The sequence below is a fragment of the Diceros bicornis genome, chromosome X (genome assembly GCF_020826845.1).
Source record: "Diceros bicornis minor isolate mBicDic1 chromosome X, mDicBic1.mat.cur, whole genome shotgun sequence".
NCBI classification, from domain to species: domain Eukaryota; kingdom Metazoa; phylum Chordata; class Mammalia; order Perissodactyla; family Rhinocerotidae; genus Diceros; species Diceros bicornis.
In genome coordinates this window covers 121,699,236-121,717,966 of record NC_080781.1, presented here as the reverse complement: position 1 = coordinate 121,717,966, position 18,731 = coordinate 121,699,236, and the positions used below count along the sequence as shown (strand labels likewise).

The 18,731-nt window shown below is 38.6% G+C and overlaps 1 protein-coding gene across 2 annotated transcripts in view; it reads left to right on the top strand.

The window, feature by feature from the left end:
• GPC3 (glypican 3) overlaps positions 1 to 18,731 on the top strand; it is a 413,594-nt gene that overhangs the window by 346,628 nt on the left and 48,235 nt on the right. For both annotated transcript variants that reach the window (XM_058536778.1, XM_058536777.1), the window contains one exon: positions 15,761 to 15,920. In XM_058536778.1, coding sequence (XP_058392761.1) covers positions 15,761 to 15,920 — 160 coding nt within the window. The remainder of the gene's footprint in view (positions 1 to 15,760; positions 15,921 to 18,731) is intronic.

The window sequence follows — 18,731 nt, the reverse complement described above, 5'->3', positions numbered from 1 at the left end:
TCTTTCCTGTTGATCTTCTGTCTAGTTGTTCTACCCATTATTGAAAATGGGATATTGAAGTCTCTAGTTATTATTTTTAAATTACTTATTTTTTCTTTCAATTTGGTTAGTTTTTGCTTCAAGTCTTTTTAAGACTTCTGTTAGGTGCATATACATTTATAACTGTAAATTATTCATGTATTGACCTTTAATTGTTAAAAAATGGCCTTCTTTGTCTATAGTATCAATTTTTGTCTTAAAATATATTTTGTCTAATATTAGCATAGCCACTCTAGCTCTTTTTTAGTTACTGTTTGCATGGTATATTTTTTCCGTCTTTTTACTTTCAACCTATTTTGTCCTTGAATGTGAAGTGTATCTGTTATAGGCAGCATATAATTAGATCCCTGACTTTATATTGGAGAATTTAATCCATTTACACTTAATGTCATTACTGATATGATAAGCTTTACATCTGTCATTTTGCTATTTGTTTTATATATGTCTTATGTCTCTTTTTCCCCTCTATTGCTCCATTACTGCCCTTCTTGGTGTTAAATAGTTTTTTCCCAGTTTATCATTTAATTCCTTTGTCATTTATTTTATTATATTCTTAAGTTATTTTCTTAGTGGTTGCTCCATGGATTACAATTGACATCTTAATTTATAACAGTCTTGTTTGAATTAATACCAACTTAATTTCAGTAGTATATAAAACATCACTACTATACAGCTTTGTTCCTTTTCCCTTCCTCTGTGCTGTTATTGTCATACAATTTACCTCTTTATACATTATAAGCCCATCCACACATATGTATAATTATTGTTTTATGCAATTGTCCTTTAAAACCAATAGGAGAAAATATTTACTGAGCAAAAATACAATAATAATAATTACCTATGTAGTTACCTTTACTGGTGTTCTTCGTTTCTTCCTATGGCTTTAGATTACTGCCTAGTGTCCTTTCATTTCAACCTAAAGGGCTCCCTTTAACATTTCTCATATGTATAATAGTGACAAACTCCTTTAGTTTTTGTTTATCTGGGAATGTCTCAATTTCCTTTTTCTTTTTTTTTTGGTGGGTAAGGTTGGCCCTGAGCTAAAATCTTTTGCCAATCTTCCTCTTTTAGCTTGAGGAAGAGTGGCCCTGAGCTAAAATCTGTACCAGTCTTCCTCTACTTCGCATATGGGACATCGCCACAGCACGGTTTGATGAGCGGTGCATAGGTCTGCACCCGGGATCCGAACCTGCGAACCCCAGGCCACCAAAGTGGAGTACGCAAACTTAACCACTATGCCACTGGGCCAGCCCCGGAATGTCTTAATTTCTCCTTCATTTTTGAAGAACGGTTTTGCCAGATATAGAATTCTTAGTTGACAGTTTCTCCCTTTCAGTGTTTTGAATATGTTATCCCACGCCTTCCGGGCTTCTTGATTTCTGACGACAAGTTGGCTGTTAATCTTACTGAGTATTAGGTGTACATGATGAGTTGCTTCTCTCACTGCTTTCATGATTCTCTCCTTGTCTTTGACTTTCAACACAGAGCTGTGAGAAATAATAGACTTGGATAATTACTTAACATAGCTAGAAAGTGAAATTTCATGAAGCAATAAGTGAATGAGTGTGTGTTTCTAAAAACAAAGTGATGTCTCTAAGTATACAGATGTGGCCTGTATAAAGGAGGTATTGTTTTAATGACAAAAGTGAAGGAACTATTTTCCCAGTTAAGTTAATGGAAAATAAATCTTATTTCTGGCTGGTATATCTAGAATAAGAAACAGAAGTCAAGCTGGGGTGGGGTAGAGTAGGGACATGTTTTGGGAAGGAGATGGACTTGGTTAGCAGTAATAGCAACCTCCTGCATACCCCTGCGGCCCTTCAGGTTTTATATTACTTATTAAGGCAGTTATATATTTGCTTTTCATTAATTAAGATATCTGCATAAGTGTGAGTACCTAAGTGTGTGAATTTATTGGATACTCAGTCCCTCATGTTGTGGGTGGTACATTTATACCAGAAAGTCTCTGCACTGTCAGCTCACAGATGGTGATGCTGGAATTTAGTTCAAACTTGTGGAATCACTACATACAACTTCACTGATGATTACACTGTATACGTTCCTGCCTCTTTCTGGAAACATGAAAACACAAGATGTCGACCATCTGAAATGTCAGGGTAGTCCTTAGATATAGTTACTATTTAAAGATGTATAAATTACAACCAGCCCACCAACTTTAATCTTTGGGGCAGCAACATATTTGAAGTTTCGATTTAGTTGAAAGCCACCATAACTTAGGAGTTCACCATTTGTTTTCACAAAATTGATCAAGTGCTTAAATGTGTATAAGTAAAAAGAGTAGGAAACAAAATGGAATTATGTTTAATTGAATGCAAATGCAAGGATTTCAGTATGGTTAAGCCTCTCTAGATGTTTTCAACTAGAATTACTTGGGAATAAACAGGAAGAGGTGAATGGGAGAAAATAAGGAAAAACCTATACTTTGGCAGGTTGATTTATCCACCTAATCAGGCGTGGATAAGATGAGGACTTTGGAAGGTTTTATTCCACTACTTCTCCACACTTTCTAGAGAGGAACTCCTTGTGGACTATGTATTTCTTGAGAGCAGGCTCCATGTTCTCTCGCTACCACTTACCCATGCCAACTTGGAAGTTGGCTGCCACATGCTCCCAGGGGCCATGTTGTCCTCTTCTGAGCCTGTGATTTCACCAAGTTTGGCTAAGGATCTAGGAAGAAGAATCTCATTGCTCTCCTCCTGAACCTAAAGGCATTTTGGAACTCTCAAATGCCTTTGCCTTTCTCTTACCTGCCCTCAACTGATTCTCCTGTGATATCCCCAAGGATTAGGCAGAAAGCTAGCATTATTTGCAGTACTGGTGTGGTTAAAAAGCTCTACTAACTATTGTTTGTGTGGGCTTGCTGTACTCATTTGTAAAACAGCGGGATTGGACCATATGATCTCTCAGGTCCTTTATAACTCACTTACCATTCCAACTCTATGACCTAATTCCTTTAGTAACATGTAGAATATAATGCTGAGCACTTCTGGGTGCTCAATACATCTAATATCTCCATTTCTCATACTGGACGCCATCCTCTGGGAGATAAATTCTCTGCTTCCCAACCATCTCCTTCCCTGTTGCATCTAGCTAGGACATGCAAGTTGATTTCTTCAAAGATGAAAAATTACCAGGGCTGTATCCAGAAGTACGTTGAACAAACATGATAGTTAGAATGTGTGTATATTACCTGGAATATCAAAAAGGGTTAAATGTGGAGGAGGGAAACAGGTGTTTATTTAACAAAATTTTAATTGAATATGACTAAACGGAATCTCAGAGGATGGTGGAGAAGCCCATGTTAGAACTGGTCAAGACATTCTTACCTACTGAGCTCAGTGAAAACAAACAAAGAAAGGTGGAACTATAAATATATGTTGGCTGAAGCCTGTTATAAGCTGTCCTTTATCACTCCCACACTTATATTCTCCTGTTCTTGCCACTCTATCGCTACCATCATCACCAAATAGTTTTGTGGGATAGGGAAGGAGTCCAGGTAAGACAGCCAGCCAAGCACTTCAGTCCCAGGAGGAAGCAAAATGTGCACACCCATCTATCAAGGAAAGCCAACAAAGAAAATAATTAACCATAATCTCTACCAACATATACCTTGCCAAAATAGCACAGCATCAAGCTCTGCCCAACACTAGGTACAAATTAGCTGGACTTGGTTACATGATGCTCTTTCTAGACCTTGTGGTTAAATTCTAATAAGCTTCTTAGGAAAAACAAGGGGCCTGTCTTGAGGAATGGATTCCTAGGCAGAGCCAATAGGAGAAATGCTTGATGAGGTTTGAAATTCAAAATAAGAAGCCATGATGCCTAGATGGGAATGGAAATTGTCATATCTGTACTAGGCTCCAACTTAATGCTTATTTCAGAAAAGTGAAACTAATCTCAAATAGGCTACCAATTGGCAAGTATATAGATAGACTAAATTAGTGAGTGTTTTATTTAGGGGATGAAAGGTGACTGTGAAGGATAGTTTAGCCAAATGCTAAGTAGAAATTATTTTGTTAGCATATACAATCAACCCAGCAGAAAATTCTGCAACTAGAATTTCTGAAACTAAAATTGGCTAAGCTAAAATTGGACGAATGATCGCCAGTATCAATAATAAGTAGATGTAAAATGACTGTGAATTTTGTTAAAAGACCATCTGACCAAATATGGGATTCCAACAAGGTCGTGACTGTATTCCAAGTGTTAATGGCCAAGCTTGAGTTGAACTGTGGTGTTCAGTGATTTCCTTTAAAACAGCGTCCTAAAAGGTTAACAAAAGTCAGGGCTTGAATTCCTTTGCTATTGGAGAATACCAGCAGTTCCATTTCACATTTCTTCATCTACTGTTTTACCACTCCATTCAGACCACTCAACGTGTAGGAAGGAAAACTACAGCACAATAATAAAGTACTTGATCATTTGGTAGCTGCAGAATGTAACTACGGTTATCAATGGCCCTCATAAAATTCCAGTGCTCTAGTAGTCTTCTGTGACCAAAGTGTTACAAAACCTACATGTGGTGGATATGACTCCGAAGGAGCCAATTGTTCTAGCATCTTTAATGCTGCGTTTACCAAACAAAATACTGTTTTAGGACACATCCCAGTTTTTCATATTTAAAGGTATTACCTGAGCATTTCTTAAGTTAATCTTCACTCAAAGAATGAGGCTAAAAAATATTCAAGAGCACCATTCTTTTGCTTCTTCTATTTTAACCTTTAAAAGTATGTGATCACATATGAATATTATAATTTACTCATGTTTCCTGGGGGAGCCCATTTTCCTCTTAGGATTCTATAGCCTAAAAAAAAGGGAAAGGTTTGAAGCTTTCTGACCTCTAAGGAAATAATAACTAGAAACTCAGAATCTAGTTTTTCATCAAGTCCCAGATAGTTTATTTATACCGGATGCACAATGTCATTTATTATACTTCAGAATAATACTAGGCAGCCTTAATTATTTGAAATATATTTTAAAATGCATATTTTTCAAGTAATATACCAGAGAAGGAAAACTGTTTTCACTGAAAACCTATTTATAAATCCTGATCTATACCTAGTCTTTAAAGGAAGGAAGCTTTGACAGGGAGACTAGAGGCATCTCACTAATCCTTGGTGGGCCACAGGCCTTCTGGAAGATAGTGAACCATCGTCCTCCAGTCATTGAGGTTGACTCTTCAAGCCCTGTGCTTGATGACATGGCTGCTGTGGTTCATACACAGAGGTTATTTTTAGAGGGAAGATTTCTCATTTCCCAAAAGTATAACCACAAGATGTCTATTTGGAATGAATCAGATTTATAGACTGGGATAATAGTAAATGCTCAGATCATGTCTGTGTAACCTCAGTTCCCTGAGGAAATATGTAATATCTTGGTACACTCTCACCCTGGAACCCTTGCCCTCTGCCAGTGGCCCTCATCTAATGGAGGCAATTCCTTTGGAAACCGAGTGGTGCTGTGGGGTTTCACAGATGTCTTCAATGTAAGTTTCCTTCCAGAAAAAGTTATATTTTTTCCTTGTGGCTTTTCACAATAATTTAAAACTGACATAGGGACAAAAAGTCACTAATATTCAACAATGGTGGTAGCCAGAGTCAGACGCCTTCAGAGGGAAATTGGACGTGGTGTTCTGCAAGGGTATCTTGCTGTGTTTGCGTTTTGCTGCCACACCTGGCAAATCAGTCTGATCTGGCCGGCTTCTTGAGGTTAGGCCAACCTTGGCTCCAGCCTTATAACTGGAACTGTACTTTGTGGGGCTTTTGGCCCCTTAAACTGAGATTGAGTCTAGTAATGCTGGAGACCCTAAAGGAGGGCATCACAGAGCCAAGAATTAACACACACAGGCTGACTAATCTAACAAACAGAGGACTCATCAGGGATTGGAAGTGGCTCACTGGGTGGCCTTGGGAACTTCATTCAGCCACTTAGTGCTTTGGTTGGCCACATCCCTTTGGATTAGTTGGTTCATTTGCTTAGAAAGATCAATTTTCTGGCTTCCTCTTTGACTTTCCCCCACTTTATCAGAGGAGGAAACTCCCTCAACTGGAGGAGAATATAAGACCTGCCTCTCAGGGCAGCCCTAATAAAGGGAGTGCTGGCAGTCAGTCACTCAGTCTATCTGTACATCTGCCTAGGTGTCTAGCCTCAGTGAATCCAGGGCTCCCTGGCAGGAGTCAGCCATTACCACACCAGAGCAATAGCAATAGAAGATCAGACCAGGCTTGAAGAGAGAGATTGGGAGAAATCAAAGTCGGTGAATAAATTGCTTATTTATTTTGTTAACCCGTTGGTTCATTCATTCTTTCAGTTAACAAGCATTTCCTGAGCACCTACACTGTGTCGGGCACTGTGCTCGTTCCAGGGCCATGCCCTTTCCAAGTTAATGCTGGAATACAGAAGCCCTCCTGCCTGGTCCCATTCCAAATCCTAACAACCTTGCAGTAGCTACCCTTAAACAGTTTTCAAGCTAAAAATGGGCATGTTGCCTCACATCTCTCTCAGCTCCAATTTCCTTATTTGTAAAATGAAGCTAATAATACTTGCCCTGCTGCCTCGCAGGGGTCCTGGATGGATCAACTGAGAAAAGAGATGTGGCAGTACTTTTAATTATAAGAATAATGAAATGCTGATAGTAATGACACAATAACTAAGATTTATTGAGGGCCTACAGTGTTCTGCAGAATGCCCTACCCAGGCCATAGCTATATGTTAACTGGTACCAAAAGTTCACAGTTCATCCCCTTCAGAGATTCAGATTTTATTAATATGTAGTTTTGAATAGATAATATATTATATATTAATATAATATTAATATATTATATATAGCACTTACTGTGTGCCAGATACTAAGCTCAGTGCTTTACATGTATTACCTCATTTAATCCCCCACAGTAACGCAACGTGGGAGATAGGTACTGGTATTGTACCCGTTTTAGAGATAAGAAACATATCTTTCTTTCAGAGAGGTTAAAGAATAAGTTGTTTATAGCAACAAAGCTAGTAAATGATAGAGTCTAGATTTGAATGCAAGTTTTCTGACTCTAGAATATGAGCTTTTAACCACCATGCTATGCTTCCTCTTGGAAAAGAATAAAACTCTATACAGTTCTAAGCTGTTGGTAATATTATTGTGAATGTTTTACTTTAAGGCAGTGGACAGCTTCCTAAAACAGCAGAGAACCATTTCTACCACTGGGAGGAAGCCCCACCAAAATAGTTTTCATTTCATCCCGAGTTTGCTTCTTTCACATCCTGGTGTGTATTACTCTCCAGACATTTATTTCATTGGGAGGACTTATTTTCAGAAGTTTCAGCACTACATTAACAAACATAAAGTAAGAAGCGGGGAAGCTGGAAGTGGCAGAGAAAGTGTGTGCTGCGGGTAAGAGGCGGCCATGGAAGCAATGTCCAGACAGGAGTGTATCTGGTTGTGGGTGGCCTTCTTGCTGATACTGTATGGAAGCACAGCCTCTAGCAGGTCCCTTTGCTCTTCATTACCAAACATCTCTGCATGCATCCTCAGTGCACAGACCCTTATCGTACTGGGAGCATCCAGAAGGGTTTCCTCAGACTCATAACAAAAATTCCACCCAGCCTTCTTTCTGGTGCCTCCGTGTTTGGCCATTTGTTATTTGTTTTGCCTTACAAGACATTTGTAATAAGCTCTTCATGTCTGCTACTGCTCCTCCTCCTCCTCCTCCTCTTCCCCTTCTTCCTCTTCAAGATCATCATCATATTATCCTCAGCAGCAGAATTAGCATGTTCCAGAACTTATTATCTTGCCAAGCACTTGACATGCATTATTCTATTTATTTGTCCATTCATCCATTTAATGAATATTCATTGAACATTTACTTTGTACTAAACATTGCTACACACTGGTAATCGAAACGGACCACAATCTCTTCTGTTACTCTAGTGGGAGTGCAATAGGGGAATATATAGTAATTACAAACTGTGTAAAGTTCTATGGAAGAAGGATACATGGGACTATATGAAAGGTGAATGGTGCTATTTAATACAATTCTTCCACAACCCTGTGAAGTTAATGAATAGTATAATCCTCCATTTTACAGGTGAGGAAACTGAAGCTCAGAGAAGTTAAGTGACTCGCCCAAAGTAACACAGCTAGTAAGTAGGCTGAGTAGAGATTCAAATCCATGCTGGTCAGGTTCCAAAGCTCATAGTCTTAACTGCTACACTTTATTGCCTCTTCAATGTGTGAAGTGCATATATAGCCATTAATTCTAGCCCTATACATTTGGATTCTGGCTTCATCTCAAATGTGTGGAGTTGCAATTGTTTCCAATTAGTTGTGGCTGTGGTTTGGTGGACTCGTTCAAAGAAAGTGTGCACGCAAAGCAGAGGTCACGTGCCCTAGGCCTTGTGGATGTGCACAACGTATAAATAATAATGGCATTCCAAAAAAGCTGGGATTCATTGGAGTCACCACATTTGTTTCCCATTAGCTTATGCTACTCAAATACAAACAGTCAAGCGTGTGTTTACATTGCTGTGGACATGGAAAGCCGGGCCCCCAAAGCATTCCTTGCAGGTTGTATAAAGCTGAGCATCCAAATAGTTCAAAACCAGTTTTGTAAGCCCAGCTTAATAGCTTTAAAATGTAACCTGGATTCCAGATATTAAAAAAAAAATGCAAGTAGCCAAAAGAGACAAAACCAGCTAAATCCTCAAAATATGTACCAAGCCCCATATTTGCAGTATCTATTTTGTTACTTATCTTTTATTTTAAAAATGCTAAAGAGCTTAAAGTCAAGAAAACTCTTAGCCATGTAGCACCAGTAATGGAATTTTTCATTCTCTTCTAACCAGCTGTCTGAGCTTTTCAAAACAAACCTGTTTATGACGAGATAGTTTGGTTATTTAAGACACAGTAGATGGCAAGGCTGCGGAAAACAAGCAGGAGGCATCCAGTGTCATAATCTCCCCTCTCTCAGCTCTCCTACCCAATAACAAAAGGCTTTCCCAACAAGGTAAAGTTCATGGCTAACATCTGAGAAAATGAGATTGAACTGGAAATTATCTCAGGTAAACACAGTCAAGATGGCAAAAATGTGAAACGAAGTCCCCATTAGTTGATCTCTTTACCTAAGACGGTACATTTTTCTTGAAGGGCTCTGGACTTGAGAGCAGGTGAGGTCTCTGTCACTTACTCGGTGACTTGGTCAAGTCATGTGCCCTCGCTGAGCCTCAGTGTCTTCCCTTGACATGGGAAATAGGGATGGCTGTCTTCCCTGTTACACAAATTGGTGGTGAGGATTCAAAGATTACATGAGAGAACATATGTTAAGTCCTAGCACAGTGTGTGGCCAATAAGGTTCATATCTTTGCAATCAAGGTAATTCCAAGAGGCACATTATTTATACCATATAGACAGATCAAGAGTTGCTTCTCTCTCTGGGCTAATTTCAGCATATTTGATCCTCCTTAGAACAACATGTATGTCCTTTGATCTTTGTTCTCCTGTCGACCAAGCACAAAAAGAACTTTGGCCAAATCACATTATCCCATGCTACAGTCCTTTTTTGTCATCTGGGTTATAGTTTTAAGAACATGAAATTGCTATATTCTAGAAGCCTTTTTTTCTCATACACTGTGGTTCTAATTTTCTTAAGTAATTATTCCAGGCTTTTTGTTTCCTTTTATCACACAAGCCTGAATACCTGTTCCAAGGCTAACTTTGAATATTTCCCTTTCTAATCAAACGAAGTCAATCACCTTACATAAGTGTATTTTCATCAACTACAAAGACAAAAGGTCACGATGTCCATACATAAGTGAAAAGGAAGTTATCAGATTGCATTTACTTTTTTAAAAAAATGGTTTGAAGAGCATATATTAAGGATTTAAACACACATGAGGCTAAGGTGACTCTTGTCCAAAGATGGTTAAAAATGCAGATCTGTGCTTCACCCCAGATCTGCTAAGTCAGAAGCTCTGTGGGTGGGGCCTGGGAGCCTGAGATTTTAACAAGCATCCTAGGTGATTCTCATGGAAATTGGAGACTCCCATGATGTGTAAAAACGTACATACCCTTTGACCCACTAGTCCCACTAATGGGAAACTAAGGAAATAATTCAAAAATGGAAAGAGTTATGTGTGGTCCTGATACTACATCTTTATTTATAGAAGCAAAAGAACTAGAAAGGATGTAAATACTCAATGTTAGGAGAATGGTTAAGTAAATTTCAGTAGATCCTTTAAGGTTTCTGTACTAGGTGTTTTATCACATTTAAAGCATTACATTTATCACATTTATTCATTACAACAATTCTATGAGGCAGGCATCATTTTCCTTATTCTACGGATGAGGACACTGAGGTTTAGGGAGATGAAGCGACAGAGTTAATAAGTGGGAAAAAAGTTAATAAGGGGAAAAACCAGGATTTGAACCCAAGTCAGTCTGATTCTAAAATCCAAGCTCAACTATGTAAAAATATAGGCATTTAAAAAAAGCCTACCTTTGAAAACACAGATATTGTTTATTCGAGTTTGGGAATTGGGGCTTTTTTTCCCTTATTTCTCTTTCCTTTCACCTTTCTATATTATAGTGATACTTATGGAATTTAAATATTAGATTATAAAATAAAAATTGGTTGTATATTTAAGCAACTGTGATAGTCTCATGTGGCTCAAACAGAGTTGCAAGGAGGGTAGCAGCTGTAGAAAAAGCTGAGCTGTGAAAGGCCTTGTGCACTTCCCCCTAAGGCGTGCCAAGCAATGCATGGCAGAAATGTCAAGTTTATAGAATGGTTATGGGGGTAATGGAGTGAAATAATCAGACCTGTGTTTTAATAAGATAGTTTACATTGATAATCATTATTCTAAAACTTGGCTTTTAAAAGCTAACAGGACAGCCTCCTTTGAAAATGGCAAACAGTTAGTCAAAAGCATTAGACACCTTAAGTTACTTGATTTTGTGTGCGAGGCCCTCATAACTTTCTTTTTATAAAGTGAGTGTTCAGTCTGGAAGACATTGTCAAGAGTGAGAGAGGCAACAAAAAGGTCAGTATCGTGAATTGCAATTCGCTGATTTGATTTCTGTGCCAAATTCCAAGCTGTGCTAAATCCACAGTCCTCGCTGGCAATTCGTCATCTCTGACACGTTACCCTTCTTTCAACACTGTGGAGCTTCAGACTCCTCTCGAAGACTTTTGCATTAACAATAGCTTTCTAGGTTTGGATTTGTTTTGTTAATGTGTGAGGGTTAGGATCATCGGCAGATGTCTGTGTAAATGGTTTGAAAGTATACTATAATCCTTCTTCAATGCTCAAGTCGTCTCCAAAATGGGAGTGATTTAAGAACTAAAGAAATAATCTCACTGGCAAAGTTTTAAAGCCTTTTTTTTCTTAATTGCACTTAAAAAAAGAACTGAACTACCAGAGAATACTGGGGGCATTGTATACAAGATTGGAAAATGGCCTCTCAAAGATCAGCTACAGGTCTTAGCCAGGGTCATCCAAAAGGGTTTAGCTATTTATTCACAAGTTCTTCTATAATTAATCTGTGCTTGGCTCTTCCTTTTTTGTGAGGTTGTGGAAGTAGCTTTTAAAGAATAAAAGATACCATGCACTTCATTTTGCTTCAGTTCAATAGCACATTTATTGAGTGCCTACTATGTCCAGGCACTGCCTTAAATGCTATGGGGTTCAACGATAAATAAGACACAGCCCCTGGGCAGCTCACATCTGGTGGTGGAGCAAAGTCACGTGTACAAATAAATAATGCCAGGTTGCATACATAAAGTGCTATTTAAGAGATACAGATAAAGGAAGCAGTGGCGCAAGAGGGTAAGGGAGACCTGTAATGACCATCTGTGGTAGCCAGGAAGGCTTTATCAAAGAAGTGACATTTGAACTTGGCTTGAAAGGATGGAGTACTTTCAATAGACAGAAATGAAAACAGCTCACATTAGGTGCTCAATTAATGTTTACTGAAGGGATTAATGAAAGGCACAGATGTGAGATGTGCTTGAGAAATAGCAAGTTCACTAATCTATATTGAACCACAAATTCCCCTTTTGTGTACAATTCTAATTCAGGTAATCCATGACATATATGAAGGATGTATTTTTGAAAATTAACCTAAAAATGCTCAAGTCAAAGGCAATTTTCCCATAAGAAATAATGGTAAAGGACATTAGGGTGTTTTGGTCAAACTGAAGTGACGTAGTAAGTCTAGATTAGCAGTACTCGAAGAATGGTTTATGGACCCTGGTAATCCATGAAACCCGGGGATCCATAAGGTCAAACTTACTTGCACAATAATACTAAGATGTTATTTACCTGTTTCACTGTGTTGATATTTGCACTGATGATGCAAAAGCAATGGTGAGTACAGCTGTTGGTGCCACAACATGAATCAAGGCAGTGGCACTAATCTGTACTAGTAGTCAATGTATTCTTCACTGGCATGCACTTGCAGGAATATGAAAGGCAGTTTCACTTAAGCATGTTATTGCTGAAGCAGTAAAAGTGATTAATTTATTAAACCTTAACCTTTGAGTATACTTTTAAAAATATTCTGTGTTATGAAATGTGAAGTACATTTAAGGTATTTCTGCTGCAAACTGGGTTGATGTGTGTCTCAAAGAAAAGCACTTGAGAGATTATTTAAACTATGAGCTAAACCAGCCTCTTTTTTCATGCAGCATCATTTTTATTTGAGATAATGACTGAAAAACTATGGTTATACAGACGAGTATTTGCTAGAGATTTCTTTGAAAGGAGCAAAGAGCGTCTGTCAGTTAAAGGAAAAACTGACAGTATTTGTTGCCAATGATAAAATTTGAATTTCAAGTGAAAATTAAAATTTTGGAAAACTTGTATCTGCTGCCGTGAGCTTGAAAACTTCCCAGTACTTACAGACTTTTCTAATGAGATTGGAGGTGATGTTAATGAATGTGATTTTTTTGATATTATATAATGAAAGATGTCAACATTTGGAAGACCTGCATAGCTCAGTGAACCAGTATTTTCTGGATGACCCATATGTGATGATACAAAATGAGTAAAAGGCCCATTCAAAGTTCAAAATACATCAATGGGGGGCTGGCCTGGTGGCATAGTGGTTAAGTTTGCATGCTCCACTTCAGCGGCCCGGGGTTCGCGGGTTCAGATCCCAGGTGCAGACCTACATACTGCTCATCAAGCCATGCTGTGGCAGCATCCCACATACAAAGTAGAGGAAGATTGACACAGCTGTTAGCTCAGGGACAATCTTCTTCAAGCAAAAAGAGGAAGATTGACAACAGATGTTAGCTCAGAGCCAATCTTCCTCACCAAAAGAAGTATATATACACCAATGGATTTTAATGTAACAGAACATGAAAACTTCGTTTATACAGTTTCATATTCCATATTGCAAATAACCTTTCCCACTTGAGTTTTTATATAGTATCACTGAAAAATATCCACAATTATCTGAAAGGCTGCTGAAATACTTCTCTCTTTTCCCACTACATATCTGTGAGAGACTGGATTTTCTACAAATGTTTCAATCAAAGCAACATATCACAACAGATTGAAGGGAGAAGCAGATATGTTAATCCAGCTATTACATTAAGCTGGACATTAAAGAGTTTTGGAAAAATGTAAAACAATGCCACCCTTCTTTCTAACAGTTTTATGTCAGGGAAAATATATTCATTTTTCATTTAAAATTGTTATTTATGTTAACAACTCATGTGTTTATTATTTGTTTAAATTAGTTATTAAATGAATATTTTTAAAAGTTCTCAGTTATAATTTCTAAGATGGTAAATGTCAATAGATATAACATATAAACAAAAGCTCTCTGGGACTCCCAATAAGAGTATAAAGGGGTCCTGAAACCAAAAAGTTTGAGAGTCACTGGTCTAGCTTATCCTAGCCTATGTATCTCTATTGTACATTTAGCTGTATAGCCATTAGATGTGTAGGATAAGTGGTAGAGGAGCGGGGAGGGTTAGAGAGTGGATGCATTAGAGCGGCAATGTAGAGATGGTGCTGAAGTGGGGGATGATAGGAGGTTAGAGGTTGTTGGTCAGGAAAGAACTCTTTTGGACTTTTCTTTCTTTGCTTAAAAAAAAGACCTGCAGAGTTACGTTTCTCTATGGTATGCAGCTTGTTCCAGCTAGATCTTGGAGTAGCAGCTAAATCACAGGTGGAGAACATAAAAGGATACTTTGCGCTGACAATGAACACAGACAATGTAAACCACAAAAACCACGATGTGCCTGTATATGCAGCATTTTTTTCTATATACCTCTTCTACAATCTCAAAAATCGCATTTTCTGTATATGGCATCTTTTGTTGCCATTATTTAAAAATAGGAGGTGGGACTGGGACTTAGGACTAAAAATGGGTGGTGAGGCAGAAGCTAGAGCAGGAATAGAGGATAGTGGAATACAGTAAAATGGAGTCTGAGAACTGCCCTCAGAGACCACTTATGCTGTGAGCTGGGCCTCTGGGTGGGTGGAGAGACTTTTGGGAGGTGGAAGTCACCATAAAATTAGAAAGACATTGACTATGTGACTGAAAAGCCAGACACTGAAGAGCAAAACAAACATGCCTCTTAGTTGGCATATTATCTACAATAAAGCAAAATGAATTTCCAAGCATCTTACTGAAACTGTGGAAGAGGGAGATATTTTAAAAGTTTTTCTAGTGGTCACAGCATGGTACATGGCAATTAACTATAAGTATTCATTTAAAATGTGTTTAAAATGCCACTGCTATTCTCTTCATTTGGGAGGAAGCATTTGTAGTTTTAATTTAGTGAATGTAAATATAGTTATGGGGGCTTCCATAAGGATCTTTTCTGATCTTGGTGTCCTCTCAACCCATTAATATGCTTTGCCAGTTATGTCTTAAGTTCCTCATCAGTGAGTTCTCCTACCATGGAGGCTTCCAGGAACTTAAATACTTAAATCTGATGCAATACAGGTCTTCCTGGACCTATGATGGGGTTACATCCCGATAAACCCATTGTAAGTTGAAAATATCGTTAAGTCGAAAATGCATGTAATACACCTAACCTACGGAACACCATAGCTTAGCCTAGCCTACCATAAATGTGCTCAGAACACTTACATTAGCCTACAGTTGGGCAAAATCATCTAACACAAAGCCTATTTTATAATAAAGTATTGAATATCTCATATAATTTATTGGATACTGTACTGAAAGTGAAAAACAGAATGGTTGTGTGGGTCCAGAATTGTTGTCAGTGCATCGATTGTTTACCCTCATGATCACGTGGCTGACTGGGAGCTGCAGCTCACTGCCACTGCCCAGCATCATGAGACAGTATCTACTGCATATTGCTAGCCCGGGACAAGATCAAAGTTCAAAGTATGGTTTCTACTGAATGCGTATCGCTTTTGCACCATCGTAGCGTCAAAAAATCCTAAGTCAAACCATTGTATGTCGGGGACTATCTGTATACACTCTGGCTCCTGTGTGGTGTAAGTAGAAGGAAGGAGTGGAGAATCATGTCAAATGCTATGGAAAGGTCCAGAAGTATGAAACTCTAAAGACTATAAGCAGTTTACACCTATTTAAATTTGAAAATGATTTTTGAAAGCTTCTGTGTAACTCACTCAACATTTTTTAATGCCTCCTGTTAGTAACACACTGTTTAAACCTACCTGAGAAATATGAAGAGCTGCTGCATTCCTGGTTGTTTTCTTTCAGCTCCTGAGAACCATGTCTGTGCCCAAAGGTAGAGTTCTGGATAAAAACCTTGATGAGGAAGGGCTTGAAAGTGGAGACTGTGGTGACGATGAAGACGAGTGTATCGGAGGCTCTGGTGATGGAATGATGAAAGTGAAGAATCAGCTCCGCTTCCTTGCAGGTAACTGATTAGCGCTGGCTCAAATCTGAGCTAAAATGGTGATGCTTGGGAATTAAAAACCAATTGAATCTGCTCTCTATAACTCCCCTGAAGTCCTTGCAGCACACAATACCATCAACTCTTCAAGGGAAGACTATACTCTAGAAAAATGAAGTTTTCAGGTAGCCTTTTTAAAAATCTCTAGACCTGGGAGATTAAAAGAGTTACTTCGTTTTTCATTGTCTAAAATGAACTGACCTAATCAGTTCACTGTTTCCCATTGGAGATTTCCTTGGTCCTTCTCAGTTATAAAAAGAAATGCAATCTTGGGAGTCTAGTGAAAACCAATGATGGGGTAACTTTCGAAGGAAGAGACATTAGCTGACCCTCTCTTCTTAGAACGTCATATTTGTTCTGTTTTCTCACAAGTAGTCTCACATAGGTAGGTTATGAAACATAACTGCAGAGCTACATAAAAACAACAGCAATAGAAAAAATAATAATACACAACTGCTGGGGTCAAGAAGGCAAAACAACAACAACAAATCCCCTCATATTTGTATTGATTTTCACAGTTTACAAAGTACTTTCATATGGATAGGTGTTCTTGTTTCCACTTTACAGATTAGAAAACTGGAGCTCAGAGAAGAAATGAGATTTCTCTAAATGGAAGAACTGAAAATCTAACCTGGGTCTTGAGACTTCCATGGCCATCCTCTTCCCTCTGCAGTGTGCAGCCTGCTCCTTGAAAGCCTATCGCCCGTGGCCTCTGAGACCCTACATGCTACTATTTCTCTTTCAGCCTCTTTCCTTCACTAGCTCTTCCTTCTCCTACCCCAAAACTGGGTGTTATCCAGAGATCTCTTCCTAAGCCTCTGTCTTTTCTTTCTTTCCAGAGAACACACAGATCTTATCCACTCTCACTCTTTCAATTATTTTTTTAATGATTTCTTTAAGTTCTTTTTTTTTTATTGTGGTAAAAAAACATCTAATGTGAGATCTGCCCTCTTAACAAACTTTTAAGTGTACAGTATAGTATTGTTAATTATATGCATCTTGTTATACAGCAGATCTCTAGAAATTTTTCATTCCGTACGACTGAAACTCTATGCCTATTAAACAGCAACACTCCTTTTCCCCCTCCCTGAAGCCCTGGCACCATTTTACTCTCTGCTTCTATGAGTTTGGCTACTTTAGCTACCTCATATAAGTGGAATCATGTAGTATTTGTCCTGTGTCTGGCTTATCTCACTTAGCATAATATCCTCAGGGTTCATCCATGTCATAGCATATGGCAAGATTTCCTTCTTTTTAAAGGCTGGATAATATTCTATTGTATGTATAGACCATGATTTCTTGATCCACTCATTCATTGATAGATATTTAGGTTGCTTCCACTTCTTGGCTATTGTGGATAATGCTGCAATGAATGTTCTTTAACTATTCTATCACTATGGGGATAACACAAAATTACCTCCAGTCTTGACTATTCTCCTGAGCTACCATACCACATCTACAGCTGCTTACTAGTCATTTCTACCTGGCTTTCCACAGTTACCCGCAACTCAGTGTGTCACAAATCAGTTATCAATGGACCATCCCACACTGGCTCCTCCCTTAATATCTTCGTTTTTCTAATTCCACTCCCATTCTCCTGGTCACTGAAGCTTAAAACTAAAGTCATATTTGACTGTTTCTTCTCCCCTGCCCTTCATATGCGGTTGGGCCCCAATCCCTGTAGATTCTTTCTTTGTAATTTTTTCTGCTTCTGTCACTACTTTCTTTCTATTCTCCCCTTCCACCCTCCTGCGTATGGTATTGCAATCATAACTTAAGTGTTCTCCAGGCTTCTGGGATAAGGCAGGAGTATTGAGAGCCTTAGGCTAGCAGATTAGAGAACAAAGAATCAGGGACCCAGGCAGAAGATTCCGCCAAATTCATCTTGCACAGCTGCCAGGTTAATCTTTCTAAAGCATCTTGTACCTCTCCTTTGCTCAGCTGCCTTCATTCTGTCCCCATTGCCTGGAGGATAAAGCTCAGACTTCTTAACAGAGTTCTGAGGGCCTCCTGGTCTAGCCTAAACTACGCTTCTGGATTTATTTCCCACCACTAGCCCACAGAAACCCTCCACATTGGCAAGAACAGCCACACTCATGACCCATGTGCCCCATAAATGTACTGTTCTTGTTTCTAGTTTATTTCTATATAGATACCCCTTTTTTCTTCCTTCCTAAATTATACCAATCACTCGAAGTGCTTTTTAAGTATAATACAATAAAAAAAAAGTAGGTTTGGAAGTAGAGCAAACTCTATTTGAATTCTGGCTCTATTACTTATAAGCTAGAAGTTTCTGAGCCTCCTCTCTAAGTCTCCATTCCTTCATACATCAAATGGGGGTCATTACCCCAACTTCATAGGACTATTGCAGGATTAAATCAAGGGGATAAGTTTGAAAAGCATCTAGCCTGTTATCTAGCACATACTACACGCTGCATAATTGTTAAGTTTCCCTCCAGGAAATCTTTGACAACCATCTCAGTCCACAGTTATCTCTGTCCTCTGAACTACTAAAACAAATTCTGCCAATGCTTTCAAGAAATAATCTGCAAGGGCTCCCAAGTTCCATTCCTAAGGTATAACATGATCACTCAGAGCCTGGCATCCTATAAGAAGAATGTTGAATAAACATAATAAGTAAAAAATAATAGAGCCAGCCCTGATGGCCTAGTGGTTAAAGTGTGGTGTGCTCTACTTCAGCAGCCTGGGTTTGGTTCCCGGGTGTGGAACCCCACCACCTGTCTGTCAGTAGCCATGCTGTGGTGGAGGCTCACA